The sequence below is a fragment of the Fundulus heteroclitus genome, chromosome 15, assembly GCF_011125445.2.
Source record: "Fundulus heteroclitus isolate FHET01 chromosome 15, MU-UCD_Fhet_4.1, whole genome shotgun sequence".
Taxonomy (NCBI): Eukaryota; Metazoa; Chordata; class Actinopteri; order Cyprinodontiformes; family Fundulidae; genus Fundulus; species Fundulus heteroclitus.
In genome coordinates this window covers 28,884,665-28,909,990 of record NC_046375.1, presented here as the reverse complement: position 1 = coordinate 28,909,990, position 25,326 = coordinate 28,884,665, and the positions used below count along the sequence as shown (strand labels likewise).

The 25,326-nt window shown below is 39.6% G+C and overlaps 1 protein-coding gene and 1 long non-coding RNA gene across 3 annotated transcripts in view; one reads left to right on the top strand and one right to left on the bottom strand.

Moving 5' to 3' along the window:
• nt5dc1 (5'-nucleotidase domain containing 1) overlaps positions 1 to 25,326 on the bottom strand; it is a 129,681-nt gene that overhangs the window by 28,810 nt on the left and 75,545 nt on the right. Inside the window, exons 9-10 of the mRNA XM_012854098.3 lie at positions 14,065 to 14,186; positions 5,486 to 5,659 (exon numbers count right to left, since the gene is read on the bottom strand). Coding sequence (XP_012709552.1) covers positions 5,486 to 5,659; positions 14,065 to 14,186 — 296 coding nt within the window. The remainder of the gene's footprint in view (positions 1 to 5,485; positions 5,660 to 14,064; positions 14,187 to 25,326) is intronic.
• LOC118566073 lies at positions 19,297 to 24,436 on the top strand. 2 transcript variants are annotated; one of them, XR_004932772.1, is made up of 6 exons: positions 19,297 to 19,518; positions 20,673 to 20,782; positions 21,053 to 21,088; positions 21,164 to 21,241; positions 21,359 to 21,439; positions 23,910 to 24,436. It is a non-coding gene; the product is annotated as an uncharacterized LOC118566073 (long non-coding RNA). The 2 variants fall into 2 exon arrangements; XR_004932771.1 differs by having other exon boundaries at positions 19,298 to 19,518; positions 21,335 to 21,439.

Here is a 25,326-nt window from a genome sequence, read left to right as displayed (position 1 = left end):
TCATAGTAGGTACACCTGGTCTGGCGTTCTGTTAGCTGTGACATCATCCAGAGAAGACAGCTCACCCGCTATTACCATCTAATGTAGAACAGATTACTGGATCAATGTGTGCTTCTGTGCTTTGCTTTCTGTCTTGTTGTGTCTCTGCTCTGTCTTCTCCAACCCCCAGTCAGTCGAGGCAGATGACCGTTCATACTGAGCCCGGTTCTGCTGGAGGTTTTCCTTCCCGTTAATGGGGAGTTTTTCTTTCCGCTGTTGCTTCGTGCTTGCTCAGTATGAGGGATTGCTGCAAAGCCATGTACAATGCAGACGACTCTCCCTGTGGTTCTACACTTCCCCAGGAGTGAATGCTGCTTGTCGGGACTTTGATGCAATCAACTGGTTCCCTTATATAGGACATTTTTGACCAATCTGTATAATCTGACCCAATCTGTATAATATGATTGAATTTGACTTTTTAAAGTGCCTTGAGATGACATGTTTCATGAATTGGCGCTATATAAATAAAATTGAATTGAACTTGATTCACATTGGAGGGTGTTTTTAAGCATGAGAATGGCCTTGTTAACATCATGCCACGCCATCTCAATAGGATTCATATTCAGACTTTGACTAGACTCAGGGCAGTCAAAAGTAGCCTGTCAACGGCGGCAAATCGCCGTCTATAGCAGCTCTTGCCGCTGCCTACATTCCCTGATTATACATCCCAAAAATCACCTTTGCATCTGTCCCCACTGAGAGCAACATTAACGAGTGATTGGGTTCCTTGTTCCAACCGAGATGCTACTTTTCCGATCAAAACACAGACCGGTGTTATGTCGAAAAGTGCATCCCTGCCGAGATATGCATCCCCTGTCGCGGGTGCACGCCTCGCTCTGTACAACTGAATATTGACGAAGAAAACAGATTAAAATGTGACCAACGCAGTTACTTGTTCTTAAATTAATGATATCCAAACGTTTTATTAAACCTCTTGTGGGAAAAAAACTGTTGTTATTTGGCAGATTTGTTTACAAAATTACGGGTGTTATCCATCCATCCATTTTCTGATCCGCTTAATCCCTCATGGGGTCGCGGGGGTTGCTGGTGCCTCTCTCACCGGGCGAGAGGCGGGGTACACCCTGGACAGGTCGCCAGTCTGTCGCAGGGCTACGGGTGTTATGAACAACATTAAATCCTAAGTTTTTATCTGAGGTACTGCTGATTTATTTGTTGTGGTCTCTTGTCATTCACACACAACAATAAACCGTGAGAGCCGACGTGATTTTTGAAACTGCAAAGCTTTGTCTTAAGCGGAAGCACATAGGCATAAAACGGAATAGAACTTAACTCATACAGTAATGTATTTATCCAGAAACAGCATGGGCTTTCTTACAATACTGAATGCTCTATAATTGTATTTCTGATATTTTTTGATTATGCACATGTGTTAGCTTTTTATTGTGAAAAATCTATAATATTACATATAATATAATATTACAGCAGCAAATTATCAAAGTTTTTCAGGGGATGCATTTTGTGTTCGTCTCTAGAATCCTCGCCGATGATATGATATCGTGTGTGTGATGAGTGCAAGTGAACTTAAACTGAGATAAGAGATTTCGAAAGAGCGATTTGACTGAGATAAATTCAACATGTAAATTCAATTTCAAATTCCAACCCTGTATCTTTATCATAAAAATTTGACTTTGTTTGTGAAGAAATGTTACGATCGGTTTTAGAACAGAAATGTGAATAATAATAAGATGAATAGACCTCACCTAATCTGATCTGTTTTATGTGATGCTAGTAATTCAAATTAAACAAATTTTATGCAAATGGAGATTACCTTACCTTGTTAAAACATGATGATAACATCATGTGAAAAAATAATGTTTTAATAATAATAATAAAAAACAAAGGTTGTTTTTGAAGAATTGATCATTCACATTTTTTGCCTTTTATTCAATTTGAAACATGCACTCTGACTCTATTGTTTAAATAATCACCTGTCTTGAAAGCTTCCAAAATACATCAGGGAGACTCTATTTTTCAAAATTCTCCCCTCCGGGACTCGGGCACCGGCATAAGTGCACCCTCCTACCTGATAGTGTGTGGCCTGCTACTGTAAAAAAGTTTGACTGCCCTGTAGACTGCTCCAAAACCTTCATTCTGCTTTATTCGAGTATGAAATTCTCCATCAGGATTTTCTGTTAGAGAGCAGAAGTCAGGGTTCCATCAAATAAGTCTTCCAGGTCCCGATGCGGCAAAGGATTCCCAGACCATCACACTGCCACCACTATGTTTGACTGTCAGCCTGAGGTTCTTTGTCTGAAATGCAGCGTTAGTTGCAATGATCGTTTTACAGCCATAATGGGGCAAAGAGTTTAGAAAAAGGTCCACTTTTGTCTTAACAGTCCAAACAATCTTTTCCCCAAAAGTCTTCAGGGTCATTGCTGGAATTCTCCCATCGATGTCTTTCTTTCCCCTCTCATAAATCCTTTGTTCTTATTGTTGAATTATAAGACTTGACCTTTACTAAGGCAGAGAGACCTACAGTGCATTTAAATGCTGAACTGGGTTTTTTTATGAGCTCCTGGGTGAGCCGTTGATGTGCTCTTCGAGTAAGTTTGCTAGGTTCCCTGTTGCTGAATGTTTTTGCCTTTGTTACATAATAGTTTTAACAATGAAGATCAAAAGACTTAGAAATGGTTTTAGAACCCTTCCAAGGCCGATCTGTTCTCGATGAATTTCTTTAGACTGGGGCATGATTTGTGCTCTGAGATCTTTCAGCCTACTTCGTGTTGTCAGACTGGTTCTAGGTAAGGGATATAGTGATCCTACAGGTCAGGCGGCATTGCTAGTGAAAATTAACCCAATAATATCAGCTGGGGCTCTGTGGCCATTCTTGCAGCCCCAGGCATGACATCCTTATTGATGGTGAAATGCATCAGGTTTTATTCCCCCACAGCTACGCCAGATTGATTTAAGGGAAACAGCCAAACCCTTCACCATGCCAGGGGTAATCGTTTGTAAAAATGTCTTAATCAGATCACATTAATAGAGACTGATCACTGAACATGAGCCACAGTCTGATTCACAACAAAAATTATCTCATATGTGTCCTTTCTGTGTGCATGGATCTCGGCACTGATGCTGGTATTATCACTCACTCCACACAACTGCCCAGCTCCGCCCTGTCTTCAATCAACTCTCACCTGATCCACCTGCATTTACCACTATATAACCAACCTTCAGACCAGACATCAGTGCCAGATTATCTCGAGCCAACCGGTAAAACTAATCCAGCATTCAAAACGGTTATCCTACCTGCCTGTTACCTGACCTGTTCTGTCCTCTGTTACCGAGCCTGCCTGATCCCTGTCTGACTTGGACTGCCTGCCTGTAAACCTGACCCGTTCTGCCTGTGAGTTATTGAACCTGCCTAACTCCTGAGTGGCTCTCAAGCCAGCCTGTTACAGGACCCGGATATGTGCCCTGACTGTACTTTGGATTTTCCCCATTGGATTCTCACCGGATCTCTGTCTCTCGGCTCTGACCCCGGACTTCACCTTAGAACTGGAACCTGGAAAAGGCCCTTAAATCCTCCTGCCTGCTATCGCCTTTACGGTTCTGAACCCCTGCCTGTCCCCGTACCACCGAGCTCCAGACCTAGCCCACAACCGAGTTTCCCCATGTAGCACGGAAGTCGTTGGCCTGTCGCCTACCAACATAAGCTGGCACTTTCTTGCTCCAGATCCGGACTCTAAGAGGTTAATGATCTTTCCCCTACAACACGTTGTGGCACACAGAGCTAACTAAGCTGCTGTCTCTGCCTCCAGGGGTTTCCCGTCCTAAGTGCTGACGAAAACCCTGGGAGTTGCCGTGCTTACGATCTCAATATATTGTATTCAAACTACGCTGACCTGTCTTGGTTGAATTCTAGGTCCTCTGTCTCAATTCATTACACTGTGGGAGCAGGTTAATCTTAGCAGCTGCTTAGACTCCTTACCAAAACAGGAAACTCTCGTAGCTGATATCAGGTTACACACACCGATACTTTATCGGTCGACGGGTAAACACAGAAAACTAATGGAAGTTTTCATTGACATAGGACAATGTCCCACTAAAAACTGTAGAAAAATCTGTTTTAAACAGTTGTGTTGTCATGTTGTACAATCCATATTTGTCAGGTTTGGAGCATAAAGAAAGAGGGAGTTTTGTCCAGTCTTGGGTTCTCTCTTATGCCATCGTCTGGGGATTGAGACGGCATTGGTAGTATATTTGACCACATGTCTTGGATCATTATTCTGTTGAAAGACCCAATGATGACCCATTTTCAGTTACCTGTCCAGTTCACTGGATTTTTATTAAAATCTCCTGGTATTGATGATGCCATGTGCTCTAACAAGAGACACAGTTTTTGTAAGTGAAACAGACCCACAGCATCATAGATCCTCCACCATGCTTAACAGTGGATTTAAGGTTCTTTTCCACCCATCAATCCTGTGTTGCATGCTAAGACCATCTGTGCTTGAGAGTGCTTTGTTTCTGAAAAGTTCAACCTTTACGCTGGTCTGATCAAAGCACACAGCCCCAGTTCCGGTTCCAGCAGACTTTAACTCCACATTGTGTGTGCGAACAAGATAAACATGGGTCAGCTTGTGAAAGAGGTCTTGATCTCAGTGGGTTTTTATCTGATAAAGGGTTGAGAAATAGAATAAAATGGATACTCGCACATCATAGTGAGAGGCTGGAGCTTAAAATTTAGAATCCTTTCAGTCATGTCATCTTCATACCACATTCATGCCCAATGAGTTGCTGTTGTGTATTGAAAGATCAGTGGTGGCACATCAAATGGACAGTTAGTCAGGTTGGTCCATTCAGGGAGCTTTGGGACCTTCTCCCTACATCTGGGTTCACGCAGCAGGCTCACACAGTGAAACATTATATTCTGATGCAGAAAAAAAAGGAAGTTCAATCCTTCATCCACCACATTTGTGCTGACGTTTTTCTTTTTTCTTATCGGAACTCTCTGCTGATTCATTTCCTCCTCTGCCTTATGAGACAGAAAGCAGCACTTCCCCTCCATTTCACTTCCCCGTGGTTCATTTCCAATTTTTTTCCCCCCACATTCTCATCACCATTGTGGCGACTGTGGCTTGATGGGTTGAGTAGTCATCTGGCAATCAGAAGGTTGTGGGTTCGATTCCAGCTTCCCCTTGCCACATGTCGATGTGCCCCTGGGCAAGGCACTTAACCCCAAGTTGCCTACCGAGCTGAATCTCGACGTATAAATGTGTGTGTGTTAGTGAGAGCAACTGGGTGAATGTGGCTATAGTGTACAGCGCTTTGGGTGGTCAGCATGACTGGAAAAGCGCTATATAAGTTCACTCTATTTACCTTTATGTCTTTATTTTAGACAGCTCAGAAAGCTCTACTGCTTCTAAACACCACAGAGCAGGAGGTGAGGCTGAGTCTGGAAGAGCTTCCTCATTGAACTTACCTCAAACTTTCCTCTTTTCTCTTGCGGCTCCACTTGGGACTCGTTGGACATTGCCGTGTCACTCTTGGGAACGCCCTCTCCCTCCATCTCCTCCACTATCATCACAGTCTCCCACTTCCCGAAGGTGGTGGCGGGGAATATGTCGGACCTCATGCTGTCGCCAAAATACGCTACCTGCAGATTTCAAAGGACAAACCAACCTTTAATTTCACCTGTCTTAGAGACACTGCTGAAACCTGCTCCCAGGAGCAGGTAGGGGGAAATCAGGGTGATGTAAAGCAGACTGAGACAGAGATCCACTTTCACTTTTCAGTGAATAAGCAGATTTCCAGAGCCTTACAAAAGTATCCACACACTTCAACAGGTCCACTGTTACGACTGCTACCTTTGATGGGTTTTATGTGACTGACAATCATAAAGTAGTACACTACTAAAGTGGAAAAAACATGTATGTTTTGCTAAGTTATTTAAATGGTAAATGGCTTGTATTTGTACAGCGCTTTATCAAGTCTGAAGACCCCAAAGCGCTTTACGCTACAATCATTCACCCATTCACACCCTGACGGTGGTGAGCTATGCTAGTAACCACAGCTGCCCTGGAGCAGACTGAGAGAAGTGAGGCTGCCATACATTGGCGTCACCAGGCCCTCTGACCACTGCCAGCAGGCAATGCGGGTGAAGTGTCTTGGCCAAGGACACGACGACTGAGACAGTTGGAGCGGCGGATCCGGCATCCCTCCAGTTACTGGACAAACTCCCCAACTCTTGCGCTCCCGTTGCCCCTTTTACAGATAAAAATCTAAAAAGTGTGGTGTACATTTGTATTAAGCCTGTCTGTCTTTTGGGTTCTGCGTCTACCACCTTTAAACATCTGGAGACTGACTTTTTGGCAAATGTCTTTTCTCATAATAGCTCAAGCTCAGTCTCCATAAAGATCACTTTTCAAGTGATTCTCAACTGGATTTAGGTCATGACTTTGACTAGGTCATTCTAACATAAAAGTTCTGATATATATGCCGTCTGTTTTAGCTGTATAATCAGGATCTTTGTTCCGCTGGAAGGTGAACCCAGCCTCAAGCTCCCGGTAAAGATCCATTAATCTTTCCTTCAAGGTTCCCTGTCCTTAGTGAAGAAAAGCATGTCCACAGCATGATGCCGCCGCCACCATTTATTTACAATTGTGTCCTTTATTACATTGAAATGAAAAGCTGAGCAGGAAAGGAGATGCAAACATTGCTGATATATAGTGAAAAAGAAGCTATTTCTAACATACACATCTGACCCAGAATGAGCACACGCAGAGTCATGTAAACCCATTTTAGCCAGCACGACGAAGGAATAAAACATGTCTGTTTATAAGTGCATGTGTGAGAGGTGGAACTAAATCCAACCACCCTACAGGAGTCTGAGAGCCGGAAAGAGGACGTAACACATTCCAGTAGCTGGGTTAAAACCCCCACCCCTCAAAGGGCTGTGCAGGACCCCAGGCTGGTCCTTCCATGTGAGAAAACAAACTGACGGACAAACCGGGGAACTATGAAGCAAAGCAAGCAGGAATCACATTTCCAGCAGACTTTCCTGGAACTGCCCACAGCTGGTCCTCATACTCCAGAAAAAGCCAGCACCTCTTATTACTCAGCAGAGACGCTTCCAGAGCCGAGGGATCGCTCTGATAAATATTTACAGAGGCCAAGGATTGCAGTGCAGACGCAACCCATCTGAGAAGGGAGTGACTGTTGACTAATACACATGAAGCTTTCATGAAGGAAGGAACCATAAAGATGTTAGACGGCTGGATTTACTTTAATTAGCTATTTAATTGTTCAATTAGCTCATTCTAGATGAAAACACTGAATTCTTTTTTTGCCCTATTTTAGTCTTAACTCCTACCAAAACACAAATTGTGTAAAACACAATACAAAACATTTTTAAAATGTGTCATTAACAAAAAATAGCCAAATCAGCTCGGTTTTCCATAGCTAATGCTGTGGATGTTGGTTTAGACCAGGGGTTCCCAAACTTTTCAGCCTGCGACCCCAAAAATGATGCTGCCAGAGACTGGTGAGCCCTTTTGGCGAGGGTGGGGGGGATTCCTCTTTTCTTTTTTTTCTTTTTTTTTGGAGATTGTGAGAATAAACTCATAATATAACGAGAATTAAGTTGCATTTTTGTAGCCTTATCTGTCCTCGTAACGCCATTTTTAAAGGTCACAATTTTTCAGGGACTCCAACCCTGTTTTGCGGATCTCCTCCTCCTTAAGAAACACACACTGACGGGACTGATGGGAGGGGCTAACGTTCTGCCCTCACATGTTCACCTCACTTACTTTCATCAACACTGTTGCCAACTATTTAGCAACTTTTCAGACCCTCTAACGACTGTTTTATTCAAAAGCAACAAGCAATGAATCTGGCAAATTTTTTTCTGTGTTGTTTGAGACTTTGCCAACAAGTAAAAGCACTGATCGCTCTAAGTTTATCATCTCTTCAGCAAAGCGAGTGCAGCTATGAGGCCATCCTGCTTTAAAAGCCCTGACAGGTCAGTCAGTCAGCGTTGCTGTGCTGCTGCAGCAAACTCTGCCTGAAGTCAGAGAGACAACACCGACTTGTCTGTTTCCCCATTGGAAACGAGCATATTTAGAGTGTTTTCAATCATTCTCTGTCTTGTCAATGTTGATATTCCTCTCTCCTACAACATACTCTTTATTCAAGATCTAGTGTTTTAGTCTTTTGTTTGTATATAGTTAGATAATGTTTTTATTGCTCTATAAAATATATTTTTTTGTCCTTTTATTTTGTTTGGTTTTGATCCAAATGTTTTAAAAGTAAACCAGTCAGTGATCATTATTCATATGTTTTACCCATTTGTTTGATAAAAAATTGTACCAATAAAATACCGGATCGATAAGGGGTATTGTTAAGCGTAGAAATTTAGATAAATCCCTAACGATACCCATCTCTACCTAAGAGGTGTCTTGTGACCCCCACTTTGGGTATCCCTGGTTTAGACCATAATCCATGGTTTACCCTGCAGCTGGAATCCACAGATGCCCTTGAAACAGACCAACAGATGACAGAGGAGTATCAAACATGCCATTTTCACTTTTTTTTGCCATCAGATCAAACATTTTAAAACGCACTTTTCTGACTATCATTCTTTATGACACGATGCGGTAGGTTTGGAGACCGAAGGGCAGCATAGTTTTGGTGGAGAATTACACAAACTGGCTTAACTGCTGCAAACAAAAGCACTTTCCCATGACAACATGCCAAACGGAGCACAGTAAAGGATTTTTAGAAGCAAAGGAAGTGTTCTCCTCACCCAACAAAAACAGATTTCACAGTTCCTTGCTTGAAACCCTTGTTGTTCTACAGATTCTTGGCTTCAAGAGAAACAACAACTTAGGACTCAGCAGCGGGGATACCCCACAGTTCATTTCCTGGCCATGACGGCAGCTCGGCCATTTAAACAACCCTGGCTATCAGCTGTGAGGACTAAGTGTATATGTTCAATATGTTGCATTACAAAGGTTTTTCTTTTCCACGTGTCCTCTTTTAGCACACAACATCTGATGATGTCCATGGATCACATTATTGAATAAATTTGTAACAATTGTTTCTTCTGCACGATTTTACACATGATGATCAGCCGAAGCACAGAGTTGTTTTTCATGGATGACTGACGGTATTATCAGCATTTTCCCTTCAATCACCACTTGTTTAGCGACAACTTCAACTGGCTTTTTAGCCCCAAATGATATGCGAGAAAACTAACTACAGAGTTTAGGTAGCATGAAGGTTGTCTTTAAAATAACCTTCTGACATACACTTCTGCAGCGCAGGGTGTTGGTCTCTAGTAAAACATGGAGCAATTATGTGGGCAAAAGTGAAACTTTCAGCTCATCTAAAATTGACCCAGTTGTTGAAGACAAGGAGGGAATTGGAATGCCTCCCACATCTGCGGAACAATGCTGTTCTGACTGTTCTTCTGACAAGTTTTGTCAGAAGTGGTCATTCACCACTTCTATATATTTACAATCTAGATCTTTCCCAGTCAGGGAAAAGATTTTTTTTTAAATCTTGTGAGAAAAGACTTAACTCATTAAATTCCACACCTTTCCAAAAGCAATAAATTAAATCTATTCATTTTTAAAGACATTTAAATTGTATTTGCAACACTTGTTAAAATTTTGACTTGATAAATAATAATAATTGGCAGAAACTTGACTGGTATAAACTACAACGTACAATTAGAGCTGCAGAGAGGTTCAGCAGGACTGACCTTCCATCCATTTATGACCTGTACAGATCCAGGGCCAGAAAACAGGCAGCCACCATAACTGTTGGCCCAACTCATCCTGGCCACAGGTTATTCAGACATTTCCCCTCAGGCCGGTGCTATAGAGAGCACTGGTGGCTAAAACGGCTATTCTGCTGAGGGGAATAAATGTCCTGTATATCCTGCCTCTATTCTTCCCTTTCTTCCATGAATGTTTTTCTGTTATAGATTGTAGTTTGCTGTTCTGCTTATGAATATTGGACTCAAAGTCAAATTCCTTGTCTGCACCCACAAACCTGACCAATAAAGCTGATTCTGGTAAATTAGAACAGCATAAACTGTAGTTTATAGAAACTGTCTGTTACCAGACCATAGCAGATCAGTTTGGCTTTTCTTCACACTGGTGTGAATAAGCAGCACCGAGATGTGACACGCAATATCAAATTAAACTAGCTGCTGAAACTTATACTGTTGTCTCAACATATTGTTCAGAAATGTTGCTTTTTTGTTTTAAAAATTAAAGAGTGAAGATTATTAAGGTAAAAGGCCGAGTATGGCCAGTGGGAGTGAAACATCTGTTTATCTAAGAAATCAATAAAATAGGATTGAAGTCTCAGATCTTTGAGAAACAGAGGAAAGAAGAGCGGTACAGTTATCTTCAGAACTAGTGCTGAACGGATCAATGTAGTGAGCCTTACTATGAAACATGTTGGCTGGGCCAGAGCTATTGTTGGTGTCTACATTTATTGCATCAAAGGAAGGTCTGACAGCCTTTTATAACGCTGGTGAAAAAAAACTACAGCATTTACGCTTCCAGTTAAGCTCTGGCAGACTGTATTGAAGAAGGTGGCCACACCTGAAATCTGTATGATCATGTCCTGTGAGCCCCGCCGTGACCTCCCCCCCGCCCCACTCCATTCTCAGCATTGTGCTTAGACTGAACCGTAATCTTCCCTGAATGCCTCCATTCAGTCTACCTGCTTTAAGCTCTGTCAGGTGAAAGCGGAGAGAAGTGAAAACACAGAGTGCCTGGGGTCACCCCGGTGGACTGTTTAAAGAAGCGCTAAGTGCAGCTTGACACCAGATTCCATGGGAGTTTTCTCCACGTGGCTGGAGAACAGAGGGGGCATTGAGCAGAGAGCTGAGGGGAAGGGCTGGATATGATGACAAGCTCAGCCAGCTCAGCTTCTGCAGGTCTGAATGAGCCCAGTTTGGAATGACACACTTGATGTGTCTATTCTGTTTTCAAAAGCCACACAGCTATTGGGCTAATTTCAAATTTCCTTTGCCGTATCACAGGCTCTACTCGGGTAACAGGCAGTTAGAACAGAGTGAGCCAAAAGAAGGCAATCCCCTCCACCCAAAAACATGCAGGTTGGGTTAACAGGAGATTAGATTCCTGTGTTTGTCTTCTGTATCTCTGTTTAATCTGGGGATCCCCCAGAATAAACTGCCTTTAGCCTGTTGCCTGCCAGGAACCCACGCCTTTCAACCATTCTGATCTTTGGAAACTAATGCCAGAAGACTGACAAGCTAATGTTAACTTGTAAAGCATCTATGGGGTAACATAACCGTCAATATAAATGTATGCATAGGTGTCTGAATTTGTAAATGTAAGTAGATAAACGTGAATAAATTTAAGATTTGTATTTGTTCCTTGTTGTCAACTCATACATGTGACATCAGATGTTTCATCAGATGTTTCATCTGTAAGAATACAAGTTTAGAAGTCACAAATACAAGTTACAAAGTTACAACTTTGCAACAATACATACCAGTACAAATCACAAATTTACGAGTATGAATCTACAACCCCAATGAAACTTTCACACACCTTACAGTTGGTGGCAGTAATGCACCTGAAGGTTGTTCACCAACCACTATTAAATGAGCAGACGACGAAGAAAACTGAACTTGTATTCTCGCAGATTAAATATCTGATTTTACATGTCATTACCGCCACCAATGGGTAAGGAGTGTAATAGTTTCATCAGGAGTACAAGTTGTAATTTGTACTTGTAATGTTGCAAAGTTGTAACTTTGTAACTTGTATTCGTAACTTCTATATTTGTATTCTTACAAATGAAAAATGTGATGTCACATATGCATGAGTTGACAACAAGGAACAAATACAAATCTTAAATTTGTTTATGTTTATTTACTTATATTTACAAATTCAGACACCTACGCATACATTTTTATTGACAGTTCTCTTACCCAATAGAACTGCGTAAAATATAGTGACCCCGTTTACTTTAATAGACATGCTAACTTGTACCCAATGTTTGTTTTAAAACATTACAACTTTAAAAAAGGGATGGATGATGGTCCTCTGGCATCTGGTATTGTTATTCAATACTGGATAGATTTCCAAATAAACATCTTTGCCATTTTTCTAATATAGGGGAATGTGACTGCCTATCACGGTAGCTATGATATCTAGCTGACTTGCAGCATAGCAACAGGTAGGGGAAGGTTTGCAATACTTTACACTCAATACAGCAGGATAAAAAAAACCCTGTTTCTTAAATCTTATTTATAGGAGTTTAAATCACAAAATTGTTGAGACTGAAGCCCAGATGTGCAGGTTAGGAGTTTTGTAGCTTTAGAAGTGTTAGAAACAGGGTGTGTTGCCATAGGTCTGGGCTTCAAGCAACACTAAAAGGTAGTAACAGCAGCTGTGAACATTGTTCTGAAGCATTTGGTAACTCATTTTAATAATAGGAAATCCTCAGTGACTCCCATCTGAACAGAAGCTGCAATTTAACTCCAGGAACCTGGGTCTTTGTGTTTGGCTCCGCTCGCATAGGCTCAGTCCCATGAGATTATATATTCTGTTATAGAAAATAATCCTAACAGGGATCTAGTACTCAAATTTACCCTGAACATTCCCAGTGGGGCTTTATGATGGAGGTCATTGCATTTTCATATTGGTTGACATCCCAAAGGACTATATTTGTACTCTTGGCTCTGTCTCTATTGATGACAACACTGAAACGCAGACATTCAGACTGAATCTCCAGTTACTGGAGGGTGGATATAATATCAAACGTAAGTTTAGTCAAACTCAGGAAATATGTAACTTTAGCAGATTCTAAAGGAGTATTGTACATCCATGTTCCACCAGCTGTATAATTAAAATACTTTCAATAAGCACTAACGCAGAAAATAATTACGCAGAAACAAAAACTTGCACCTCCACTAGTGGTGTTTCAAATCAACTCTGTCTTATTAAGAGACTATTGCTCAGAACTTTAGTTTGGTACCATAAATAACCCACTGCTAGAAAAGACTTTGCAGTTTGATACTGCTTGTTCAAAGAGAGCCAGCGGAGAAAGATAACCAAAGGTCATGGATTTTTTATGTATTTATTTCATGTCTCACTCTTTATTTACGCAATGTAAGCAAAACTCAGTCGTTAACACTGGGAATTACATTTCACAGGTAAAGTTTGGCTCTAAAATCAGAGTTCAGCTAGAGTTAGGACAAACACATAGATTATGCGTAAACACAATATTATAATCATAAAATATTGTGTTATTCATGTAATTTGACGTTTGGTAATATAACACAGGATAGGCGAAGGCTGCAAACATTAACTAGGTTATCAAACCAGGTTGTTTTTAACACAACTGGATTGAATCATTGCAGTGACCAACAAAAAAGTAGTTTAAGCTAAAAAAATTTTAATTTGACTCAAAATATGATGAAATAATGACAGCAGATTTACTGATGTAGTTCCCAACTAATGGGACACAACAGAACAATTAGCAACCCTGTGGAAAATGTTAGGTCTTAGCTGCAATGATATAAAAATGTCTGGAGGAGGAGAACACGAGAAAGCCTTCAAATTGATAAAAAACAGGATCTTTTTACTCCAGAGAAATTGCAGAGCATCGTATCTATTTAGATATGATTTATCAGAAAAGCACTAGACTGAGGTTACTGCTTAGTTACCTGCTTTTGGAAATTAAACTCAATGTGACAGGACGTCATTTATGGCAGAATAGATGTCCTATGTATAGTATTGAGAATTACACATTGCAACGTTGAGCTTCTTCTGGGAAGAAACTCCCAGTGTGGACGGAGATCTACTCCCTCAGCAGTCATGCCAAGAGCCACGTTCCTTCACTTCATCATGCCCCTGTGAATCTCTCTGAGCTGATTTATCACGAAGGCCTCATCCCTTTTATTCTCTGCCAAAGACTGAGGTTGGGAGTCAACCTCAAAGCGAGCCATAGACACCCCTCTACTCGATGCCTGGCAGCTTGCTCCTGTAACGGTGAGGGTGGCAGACGTACCTTGGGTTCTGGTTTTCCTGTTATGGTCTTAAGCAGCTCGTGGAGGTGTGGCCAGTTGCCCTGGGAGTACCAGCCGGGCTTGTCCAGCGATGGCAGCCCCTCCGTTTCTTCCACATCATTCACTGTAGGAGCAAAAACAGGATGAGAATGCATGAGTCGCCTTTTTTAAAGAGTGCGCATTCACACTTGTAAAAAAAATATGAAGTACATTGTTAACTAAGCAGACTAAACAGTTAAACTCCAACTTCTGAGACCCTATCTCCCCCTGCGGCATTTGAACAGTGAACCTATGTATTCATGACCCTTTTTCATCAAATCAATTCAGCAGTGTTGCCATGTCCAGGAGGAATGCATCAAAAGCACTGAAAACAATAAAAGGTTTGAATCTTTGAGGTGACCCGATGCTTACTTTTGTTAGCACTAACTTCTAAATGGGAGGTTTGACACAGACATGCACTCACTGGGGGCTAATTAGGTACCCCCACTCAGTCGCTTCTTCACACCAACAACAAATCAGCCAATCACAACACAGCACATCAATACATTTCGACATCTAGATGCGGTGAAGTTCAAGGTGAGAATCAGAATGGGGAAGGGAGGGATTTAGGTCAAATTGTACTTCTACGTATTTCAGAAACTGCAGTAGTGACGGGCATGTTCAGGCTCAGCCGTACCATTCCAGTCTCAGACCAACCTCAATGAACACGACTCTCCCAGGGCCGTTTCCAAAAGCGAACATTTCCTCTCTGAACCGGCTGCACTCAGCCCTGCGAAGTGTCAAGTCAGCCAAAGCTCACCATGCAATGTTTTCCATTGGGTGACTGCTGTTTTTTTATTTATTTTTTTATGTTTGCACCAAAGGAAAAAAGTCACTCTGCAAAATCCACCTGGGCTGACCGTGGATTTGCAGTTTCCAGCAGACACTGTTGTAAACACCCAAGCAAACAATTCCCCCTCTGTGACGAGAGAAGGTGTGACACCATAGCTCACAACATTAAAACTCTATGATCCAGTTGCTGGTTTAGTTCGAGGTATCGATACAAGCCCCAAATATTAAAGGTGATTGCTTTACGCTCGTCATCGCTTATCTATGTTTGAAGTCCTGATTTTCAAGTAAGACGGGTCTTACTAGACTAGCTAACAGCTTTCAGATACATGATCACTGAAGAAGTCTGCAGTGTCTTTAAATCCTTTATGTAGTGGCATTGTTGGAACTCGTGACGGGGGGACAGACGAGATATAAGTGTCTGGCAGCTGGTAGGAAGCTGAGACTGGCTTCCTACCAGCCAGTAGTTGGCATCGGCTTTGGAGTGTCCCTTCAGTGCACCGCTACAGTTGATTCGACACAGAACAGAGCTTCCTTAAACCAAATTGAATGAAAAAGGTTAGTCCAGACTTTTGAGTCATGTTAGCATACTTTGTACATGAAATAATGTGCATTACCCTTATTGGCACCCCTGCTGTAAAATACTTTCTACAATCGTCTTTTTCAACAACCTTCTTCTACAACATGTCACACGGCTGGAGCAAACAGAGATCTGTGGGCATCCCTTTTACCAGAGACCATTCCTTATCCAGAGTCCTGAATCCACTGATATGCTGTCTCCTCTTCAGCTCCTTCCACATCTATCCATCTAGGATCTAGGTCTCGGGATGGAACACCATGGAAGAATGTCAATTAAATTTCCAGTGAACCTTTTCCGTGCCGATTAGGTCAAACGTTTTCCAAATTTTCGACATAGTTTCCATTTTATGGTTTCATACTGATGATTTTCTGTTTTATAACATTTAAACGTCTGATGACAAAACTTTTACTCAGCAAATGCTTTTATAGTAGCCATATTTGACCTGATTTTGTAGTGTGGTAAAGTCTAATCTCACTGTTTCCTTTGCACCTGGATGACCTTTTCTAAACCACAGATCAGTAGTAAACAAGAAAAATATAAACAAAAACAGTAGCAGTTGCAATGCTTTTTTATTTTTACATCTTCACAACCAAAAACAGTTTAAGAACCTTGGTTATCGGGGTTATGCCCTGGCGACGAAGAATTTCCGCCCAAAAATGTAATTTACAAGCCATCAGAAAGATGTTTCTACAATTACAAATTATTGTACTGTGATAACCATCCTTTCTTTAGTTTTCATCAACAGGTCTGTATAACAAACTTAATGTGCAGCATTCTTCCAAAGCCCTTTACTGGCTGCTGAACAGAGGCGAAAATGGGAAGAACTCTGAATACCGACTGTTTCCAGCTTCAGAAGTAAAGGCAGGCAAAGGAAGGACAGAAGGGAATGCTTTTTCCTGCCAGCGTGGCCAGGCCGAGGGTGAAGGGGAGAGCAGAATTTCTCAGTGAGTAAATCATCTTGTCTTCACACATAATGCTTCCCTAATGTTAGCAGAAAGATGAACCAGATGAGATGAGCATTCCTTCAGGGTACCCACTGTGCCAGGACCCACCAAAACAGCAAAACAGCTGTCATCTTATTGAAGAGCTAATGTTCCTTCTCAGACTTCTTAACCTATGGCTCAGAGCAGGAAGGCGAGTTAACTTTAATGGTGAATTAAGCAAAAGTAACTTCATTATGTCTGTTTTCACTCCTTGGTGACCAAATCAAAGGACCCAAGACAAAATATAGCTAAGAGTGACATTTCTAGCATCTTCCACTCAGTAATAAAAGTTTTCTCAACAACAGGAACCCCCTGTGCAGTGTTTGGTCTAGACTGTGACCGTCTTTAGCGTTCAATACAAAATCTAAATCTAAAAGACCACCCGTGTAAATGACAGTTCTTCATAGCACTAGGCGTACTCTAAAGAGAAAGTCCAGAGGATTAAAACAGGAATAAGGATCTGGGTTTATCAGAGCAAGCCAGGTCCAACCAGGGGGATTCAATCCTAAAGATGCCTCTGGATTCTAAACGGCTAAAATCTTATTAGTGGCAGCCTCAGATTTATAGATGCAGACACCATCGTCTGCTTTCTGGTCAAGCGATTAGGCTTCCTTTCTTTGTGGATGCTGTTCTCCCCTCAGTATTTCATCTAGTCATTGCTGCGTCACAAGCGCAAAACTCTGGTTCCCTTCATGTCAGTTGGTGAACTTTATGTGTGGCAATGAGTTGCTGGACAGGGTGGCAACTCATCACCTGGCTTTCCATTAAACCATTCATTGCTTGTTAAAAGGGTGCTACAATTGCAAAGCTAATGACTAACATGGCTGGACTAGAGACAAACTACTTCCCATGAGTTGTTTGGTGGGATTAGCTTGATCAGCGATCAGCGTGGGCTGGTGACTAGAATGAGGATTAGCCAAGTTGCTGTTTTGAAATACCTAAATTTAGTTGTGCTTTAGGAGAACTTTACTATAACTGCAGCAAATCTGGACTGAATCGGGTGAAGCATATTATTTCCACAAAGATTTTAGAGGGCGGTATGCCAGGCAAAGCTGTAATTGACCAAAAAACTGTACCAAATGTGTTTTTACCTTATGAAAGGGAATCTGGTCAAATAAAAGTGTTGATTTCTGTTGAAGAACTGCTTGTTCATGCATAAGCTTCGCCCATAACATTCATCCCATGTATCATCAAAATATACCATTGTGTGCACCATAAAAATCAATAAAATCAAGACAGAATGAGCTCAATTGTATTTTTTTTCTCCAACTACACTGTAAAAAAAGTCAGTAAAATATACAGCAAAACACCGTCAAAGAGCAACAGTAAAAGACCGTGAAACCAAAAGCGGTCCTTTACTTTAATAAATACATTAAATAATGATTAATCAAGTGACTGGAGAAAACACTGAATATTACGCTAAGAAAATATAAAACTCACAGTGATTCGCTGTGAAAATTAATAAATATGCATACATTTTAAAAGAAATTGTCGTACAGACAAAAATGTCCAAAAACATTAATTTTTACGACATTATTTGGATAAAATCACAGGTTATTGAGTTTTGCACATTAGAATTTACAGGAAATACTTGTTGATTGTGAAGCAAGCATAAACTTTAATTTTAAAGAAGTAAATGGTTTAAAATATAGTCCATTGTAAAAATGCCAAAAGTGCAATTTTGTAAAAACGCTGAAATATTAGCACTAAAAGACAAAAAAAGAAATTGACCTTTGTTATAGAAAACATTTAATCCCCGCTAATGACAAGATATTAAAATAAACAAATTGCACCCTTTGTAGTGCTTCTTAATTTTCTGTTTTATTTTTAAAGAAAAATGAAAAAATAGAGTATGATTGAAGAAAGTTCTTGTTACATCTCTCTTTGCAGGTGATTAAGCAGACTGAAAGCGTTCTATTATTTTCTCCCTTTTATCTCCTCTTTCTTTCACCTTTTCTTCATTTTATTTGCTCTTCTACTTACTCACTGTAGTGTCCATATAACTTGAAAAACTCCTTGCATGAATTATGATAAAACTATTTACATACATAAATCAAGTGAAAGTAAAATCTGTTGAGCTCTTTTTGGCATTAAGACAACAATTCTTATTGCCACATTGCCGGACAGGACACTGTTAAGAAGAAAAAAAAGAATATGAGTTCTTAAAACTGTAAATGTAGATAACTATATGCAAAGGCTGCATTTAGAATGTTTGGGACATTGTTTTGTCTACTTGTCATTTATTTGTGCTATAGAAGTTTTGATATTCATTGCAAGCTAATATTACCGATGCAGAATGCACACCTACTTAAGGGCCCCCAAGACCTTTTTTTTTCATGAGAAGTTATAATTTCTACATGATCAAAGTCATGTCAAAATATGCACTCTTTTATCATAAATCTTAATTACTATACTGAGATAAAAATCATTATGTATGCATGCAAAAAAAATAAAAAACAATTATTGCTCTTGGGGACCCTCTTGTAGCCCTTGGATCTTAAGCAGACGCTAAGTTTGCTTCTGCCTCGGGCCGGCACTGAATATGCAGATTCCAATAAAAACAGCCCCATTTCCACACAATTCTGACTTAACATTGTTTCCCCTGCTCTTTTATGTCTCATGTCACCTTTGGTGTGTCCATTTTAAATCTAGAGTTGGTGTGATGGTTGCTGATTTACAGCTGAACAGCTGTTTTACTATTTGAAATCACATTACAAGTCTTTTACTGTGACACTGTTTGCCCTACCTTAGCGGCAAGGGGCGTTGCTCATGAGATGGTGACGTCACGTGCGCGGTACGCCATTGCAGAGCGCTCAAAGAAAAACATATTTTCCCTCCTCTTTTTCAAAGCTGTTATCCAATTAACGACCTTACTGAGCGTTTCCACCAATAGGGTGTCGCGCTGCTAAGCTGTGCGCAGCTGCTCGTTTGCCCGGAAGAAGAGACAGCCGCCATCATTTCACCACCACGCAGCTTCTGACCTCATGCCACCGCCGTTGCGCCGCAAAAATATTTTAGTTTTCTGACGTTTTCTTCCCCTGGACTGCCTAAAACAAATACGTGAGGTGAGTACATCCGTCTTTTCTGAGTGTTTTAGACGCCGTTCTAATTTAATTGTTTCCTGAAGCTTGCTAGGTCTGTTGACTATCTTATCAGCTTTATTGAAAACCCACCAGTACAGTTTTGACCGATCATTTATTTTTTAAGAATTTATTGCTCTGAGTGTGTGTGAAGTTGGCTAACTGGACGACATGTTGAGGTGTAATTTCTGTGGCAAGGTGGTGCAGTCATCAAGGGGCTATGTGCTTCACTGCAAGCTTCATTGTAATGAGTCATGTTGTGTTTTTAAGTGCAATAAAACTGACTACAAGCAAACGTTTTTTAGGTATGGAGCACTTAAGGCTACATTTTTATCAAAGACACGCTGGCCCTACCAATATTACGGTTTTTAGGCAAGTTGCCTCTTTTAAAAGTTTAATGAATATGTACCAACACCAGAGCCAAGATGCTAAAGAGCTAATAGCTCATCTGAAGAGCCATTTTGTAAAAGGCCATGTGGTTACTTGTCCAGTCAAATGATGGACAAGTACCTTTAAGGTGAAGTCATCTTTTACTTCCCATATGTCACAGTTAGTGATTTTATATAGAGATTCTGAGTATCAATCATTAGTGACTGCATCAGTGTGTCATCTTTTAAAAGTGACGCAAGTTTACTCAAAATTTTTGTTAAAGTCTGATTTGATACAGAAATCAGAGGAGCCCTCTACTGAGTCTCCTTCTGATGTTCTGTGTGACATAAGTGATAAGTTATTTAGGTCTAATGAGTTCTTTAGTCAAAACCTGTCATGTCTCAAGCTAAAACTTTACCAGGATGCCTTTGAGGTTGCTAACCCTTTGGGCTCTGCAAGAACAAAGCACAAGATTTGTGTATGTATCCTTGGCAAATTTGCCACTTCATGTCGGTTCAGATTCGGTCCACATGTCCCTTGTCTTACTTTGCAGGGAGAAGGATTTCACAGATTTTGGTCATGCCAAGGTCTTTTCAGAATTACTATCAGACAATGGGATTGCTGGACCAGATGAAACAAAAGTAAAACAAACATTATTTTGTATTGCTGGAGATAATCTGGGTTCTCACTGTATTGGTGGCTTCTCTGAAAACTTAAGTTCCTCCAAGTACTTCTGCAGGTATCGCCTGATTACCAAATCTGAATTTCAGGGTACTGATCCAAATGTGTGTGGACCACGGCGTACCAGAGAAAACTACAACTCTGCTGTGAACCATCTGCTAATCAACAATACAACAGATGTTGATGGAGTAAAGTTTTGGTCAGTATTCAATTCTTTGAAATACTTCCATGTTTGTATGCCAGGCTTGCCACCATGTCTTGGTCATGATATCTTTGAGGAAGTTTTAGCTTACGATGGGGCACTTTATCTTAAATAGTTCATAAATAAAAAGAAATGGTTAACTTATTCTACTCTGAATCAACACATCAAGCAGTTTAGGTACCATGGCTCTGATGCTTCTACAAAACCATGTGAGGTCGACACACCTAAGATAGTTTCTCAGTGTTTTTTTTTTTTTCCGGTTTTAAGGTGGTGACACAGCTAAGACCTGCATATCTTTTCAAGGTTAGTGAATATATTTCTGATATATTATTAATTTGTCAGCCACCTGAATCTTATTTTGTTTTTTGTTTTGAACAGAAAGTTGGTGTTCCTGACATTTTCAAACCTCCAAGTTTAAACAACGTCAAGAAATTAATTCTCAAAGACTTCAGCATTGTAAGTACATGGTAAAATTTCAATTGGTATAATTTTTTCCTTATCTTTTCTAACGACTTTCCAAAAAATTAATTTTGTCTTTTTGCCCTACAGCTGTGTTGTTGTAAACATCATCAGAATGAAGAGAATGAGAAGCAAACCAGTGTTAAGAAGATTACCCACTAAAGACGGAATCAACCCATGGCAGGAAACTTTTCGGTATGTTTCAGAGTTATGGCTGCTTGGCTTTTAATGTTTTACAAAGGGACCGTAGTCATTTGATTTGTGAAATGTATTAAATGCATTTTAGCCACTGTGGTTCAGTTTCACACAGCTACATTTTGGTATACCGTTTTTTTTTTTTTTGGTAGATGTATTTGTGTTTACCTTTTTGACACTAACAGTTCGATATCTTTCACAGTTGAAAAGTTAACACTTTCCTAAACCTAAGTAGTCTGGATAAACCTCAGCCTAAAGAGAAAAATTCAAAAATATCACATCGTAAAGGGCTTCGCATCTAAATTAGATACTTGCTTATTCACTTAGCCCATAGCAAACCTATTAAATGAAGTTTCCAATAGTGCATACAATTACAAACTAGGGATGTTCCGTTCCAACTTTTGTCCTTCCTATACACTACCGATGTTCCAACATTGCCCAATACCAAGATTGAACTGATACATCAGCACAAATCTACTTGAATCACTAAAAAGTATGAAGTATGTTTTACTTCAGTCAAGTCCACAAGCAGAGATTCAATAAGAGGTAACCAATGGTTTGTTCAAAATAGTTTGGCAGAAAATGCAACCATTAATCCAGGTCTATCAGGGTATTTGTCCAGATGAGTAGTTCCATACAATAAAGGAAGCAAATATGTATTTATCTAATTTGAAATTAATTGCATTGTTTTGAAAAAATAATTTCACCAAACTAAAACTGAATACATTTGCATTGAAATCTCATTTTGTTGTTGAAAATTAAGTTTGACTAATTCAATTCACTTTAATCATATAGCGCCTTTTTACAACAAATATTGTCTCGAGGCACTTTACACAAAGTCAATGTAATTCAGTGATCCAGATTCCATTTTTAAAGTCCCTTCATTCCAAATAATCAAGTTATTCCAGAACAATTAAGTCTAATACAGTTTATCACTATAATTAGTTAGGTTTACAACTAAGGGATCCAAGTAGATTGCATCGAGCCACCGACTTGCAATCTATCCCACTGAGCAAGCATGTAGCGACAGTGGAGAGGAAAAACTCCCTTTCAACAGGAAGAAACCTCCAGCAGAACCAGACTCAGTGTGATCAGCCATCTGACGCCATCGACTGGGGGGTTTGGAGGACAGATAACACAGAAAGTTTTGGCTGAGCTACTGCTGCCACCAGCATATCTACAGAGCTCACTCAGAAGAACCTAAGCCACTCTACTTATAACTTTTACCAAAAAGGAAAGATTTAAGTCTGGTCTTAAAAGTAAACAGGGTGTCTGTTGGCATACATAGTCGGAGCCGAGAGAAAAAAAAAAAAAAAGAAACTCTTCCCCCAAAGCAACACTTAGAGCCACACCTTTTTTCTTAAAACTTATTCTTCTGCTTCTTAAGCATTATGAGATATATAGTCCCTTCTACTTAAAGCGTCCTCAAACATGGTCCACTTCGAACTAGACATCTACAACATCTATATAAAATTACAACTCAAAATAGCAACCCATGTTGAATTAATATCCCATATAATCATAAAAAAATATTTGTTAAACCCAAAACAAATCCTTAACATGTCTGCCTCACGGACTAAAACTAGGAGCTGATTCCACTGGAAAGGAGCTTGGTAACTAAAACGTCTGCCTCCCATTCTACTTATAGAGACTTTAGGAACCAGCAGGACATCTGCAGTCTGAGAACGAGTTTCATTTCAGCTCTATGACGTTCAGTTAAAAAAAAAAATGTTTTTATGTCGCACATCAAGGTCTATGAGAACCTCCTTGTAACATTGGGTTAAACTTCTCAAATGACACTTTGGGCTGAAGCAGTGTTATGTAAAATAATTTGAAATTGTTAATTATATCCAGCATGCTCTGAAATGCTTCAATGCTTAAACTCAAAACGACATTAAATAATTTAAGCTGATGTTCCACATAAAAAGGGAATCTGTTTGATTAGCTGCTTTTTGAAGCAAGTGACACAGCAAGTGAAACATGACACAGGAATAGAAATGAAATAGAACTGAAATTACATTAGTAAAACTATTCAAAGCAATGAAATTCAATTTCAAAATCTAAAATACAGTTTTGTTAAATAACTTTTCAAGCCATAGAATTTCATTTCAAATTATGTTAATCCAGATTCCGTTTTTTAGAAGGTCAAATTCAGTTTCTGATGTTTCTGCCCATAAAAGTATAAATTATAGATTTAATGTGATGAACTATATTTTTTAGAAACTTGTTTTGGAGTCATAAACTTGTTTATAATAAAGTTCCATTAAAATATTAGAATTTTTTCATTTTGAGTTAATTTATGGTCTATCTCACCACTTTTTGTGACTAAATTTAAGAACTGCAACCATAACTATTAAGAAATACTTTATGAAAGCTTATTTTAACATAGTGTTTAGTGTCATTGTTAATTTTTTTTGCATGCACAGCATTGATCAAACGTTAATATCTGTCCATTTTCTTTCTTCTGCAGGGCGGATCCTCTCGGCCCAAGGTGAAAACTCGATGGACAACAATTTGACTTCTCCAGCAGAACTTTTCTCTTTTGGTGCCATGTACATTTAGAACCTGATCTGTCTGAGGGCCATCTTCAACCAAGTCCAGACTCAGTGACTTATTACTCCTGTTCAGTGAGGGGCAAGTGACTAGTTTTCAAGTTTTTGTTCAACCATTACCAGTGATATGCTACATTGTCAAGGTTTATAGTGATTTTTGATCCTGCAGACAATATGATCTGTACTGTCTTCTTTCCCAGATGTTATTTATAATTGTCTCATTGATTTTCAGTGATAATCAGTACCTTGATTAAATTTGTGCATCTTTAAGTTGCCAATGTAAAATTTACACCAAAATAACGTATGTTGCACATGTACTGTATTTTTAGCGGTAAAATACCGGCAGCTGTGGTTGCCAGGAATTTACCGTGAAATTTAACTGGTCGAAATAAAAATGTTTTACAATTTTACCGTGTTTTTTATTGACACAGCCTGTAAAAAGGTTTACCACATTTCAGTTGTTTTATAAGTTTTTTACCATAATAATGTATATTCCACATTGTAAAATAAACAAATTACTGTAAAAAAAACTGTAATGTACCTCTTGTTTTACAGCAGATAAATGTAAAAATCTAAGGAAAGGGCTATTTTTTTCACAGGACATTACAGTTCCAGGGTTTATAGTATTTATTTTTTCTACAGTGATTCACAGTGAAAAAAAATGTTTTTAGCTGTAAGATTTAACGTTACCAAAACAATGGACCGTTTTGTCTTATACAGATGCCCCTTTTTTTAACGGTACATTCCTGGCAACCACAGCTGCCGGTATTTTACCGTAATTTTGACTGTTTTTTTTTTACAGTGTAGAATAATTTTACCTAAAAAAGACTTTAATCAATAAAAAAAAATAAAAAATATGAAAAAAGAATTATCAATGCAAATAAACTAAAGTTTATTTGTAAAATATAATTTAAGCTGATAAATTGATCCCTCTTGTTGATTGATGAAAATCAACAAGAGGGATCATATTTCTCCAATTTTAGCTTCCCTTCATTGGCTTCCTGTTAAATCAAGAATAGAATTTAAAATTCTTCTTCTAACGTATAAAGCCCTTAATAATCAAGCTCCATCATATATCAGAGCTCTGATTACCCCGTATGTTCCTAACAGAGCACTTCGCTCTCAGACTGCAGGTCTGCTGGTGGTTCCTAGAGTCTCTAAAAGTAGAATGGGAGGCAGATCCTTTAGCTATCAGGCTCCTCTCCTGTGGAACCAACTCCCAGTTTTGGTCCGTGAGGCAGACACCCTGTCTACTTTTAAGACTAGGCTTAAAACTTTTCTTTTTGACAAAAATTATAACTAGTGACTCATGTTACTCTCAGCTACCTTTATAGT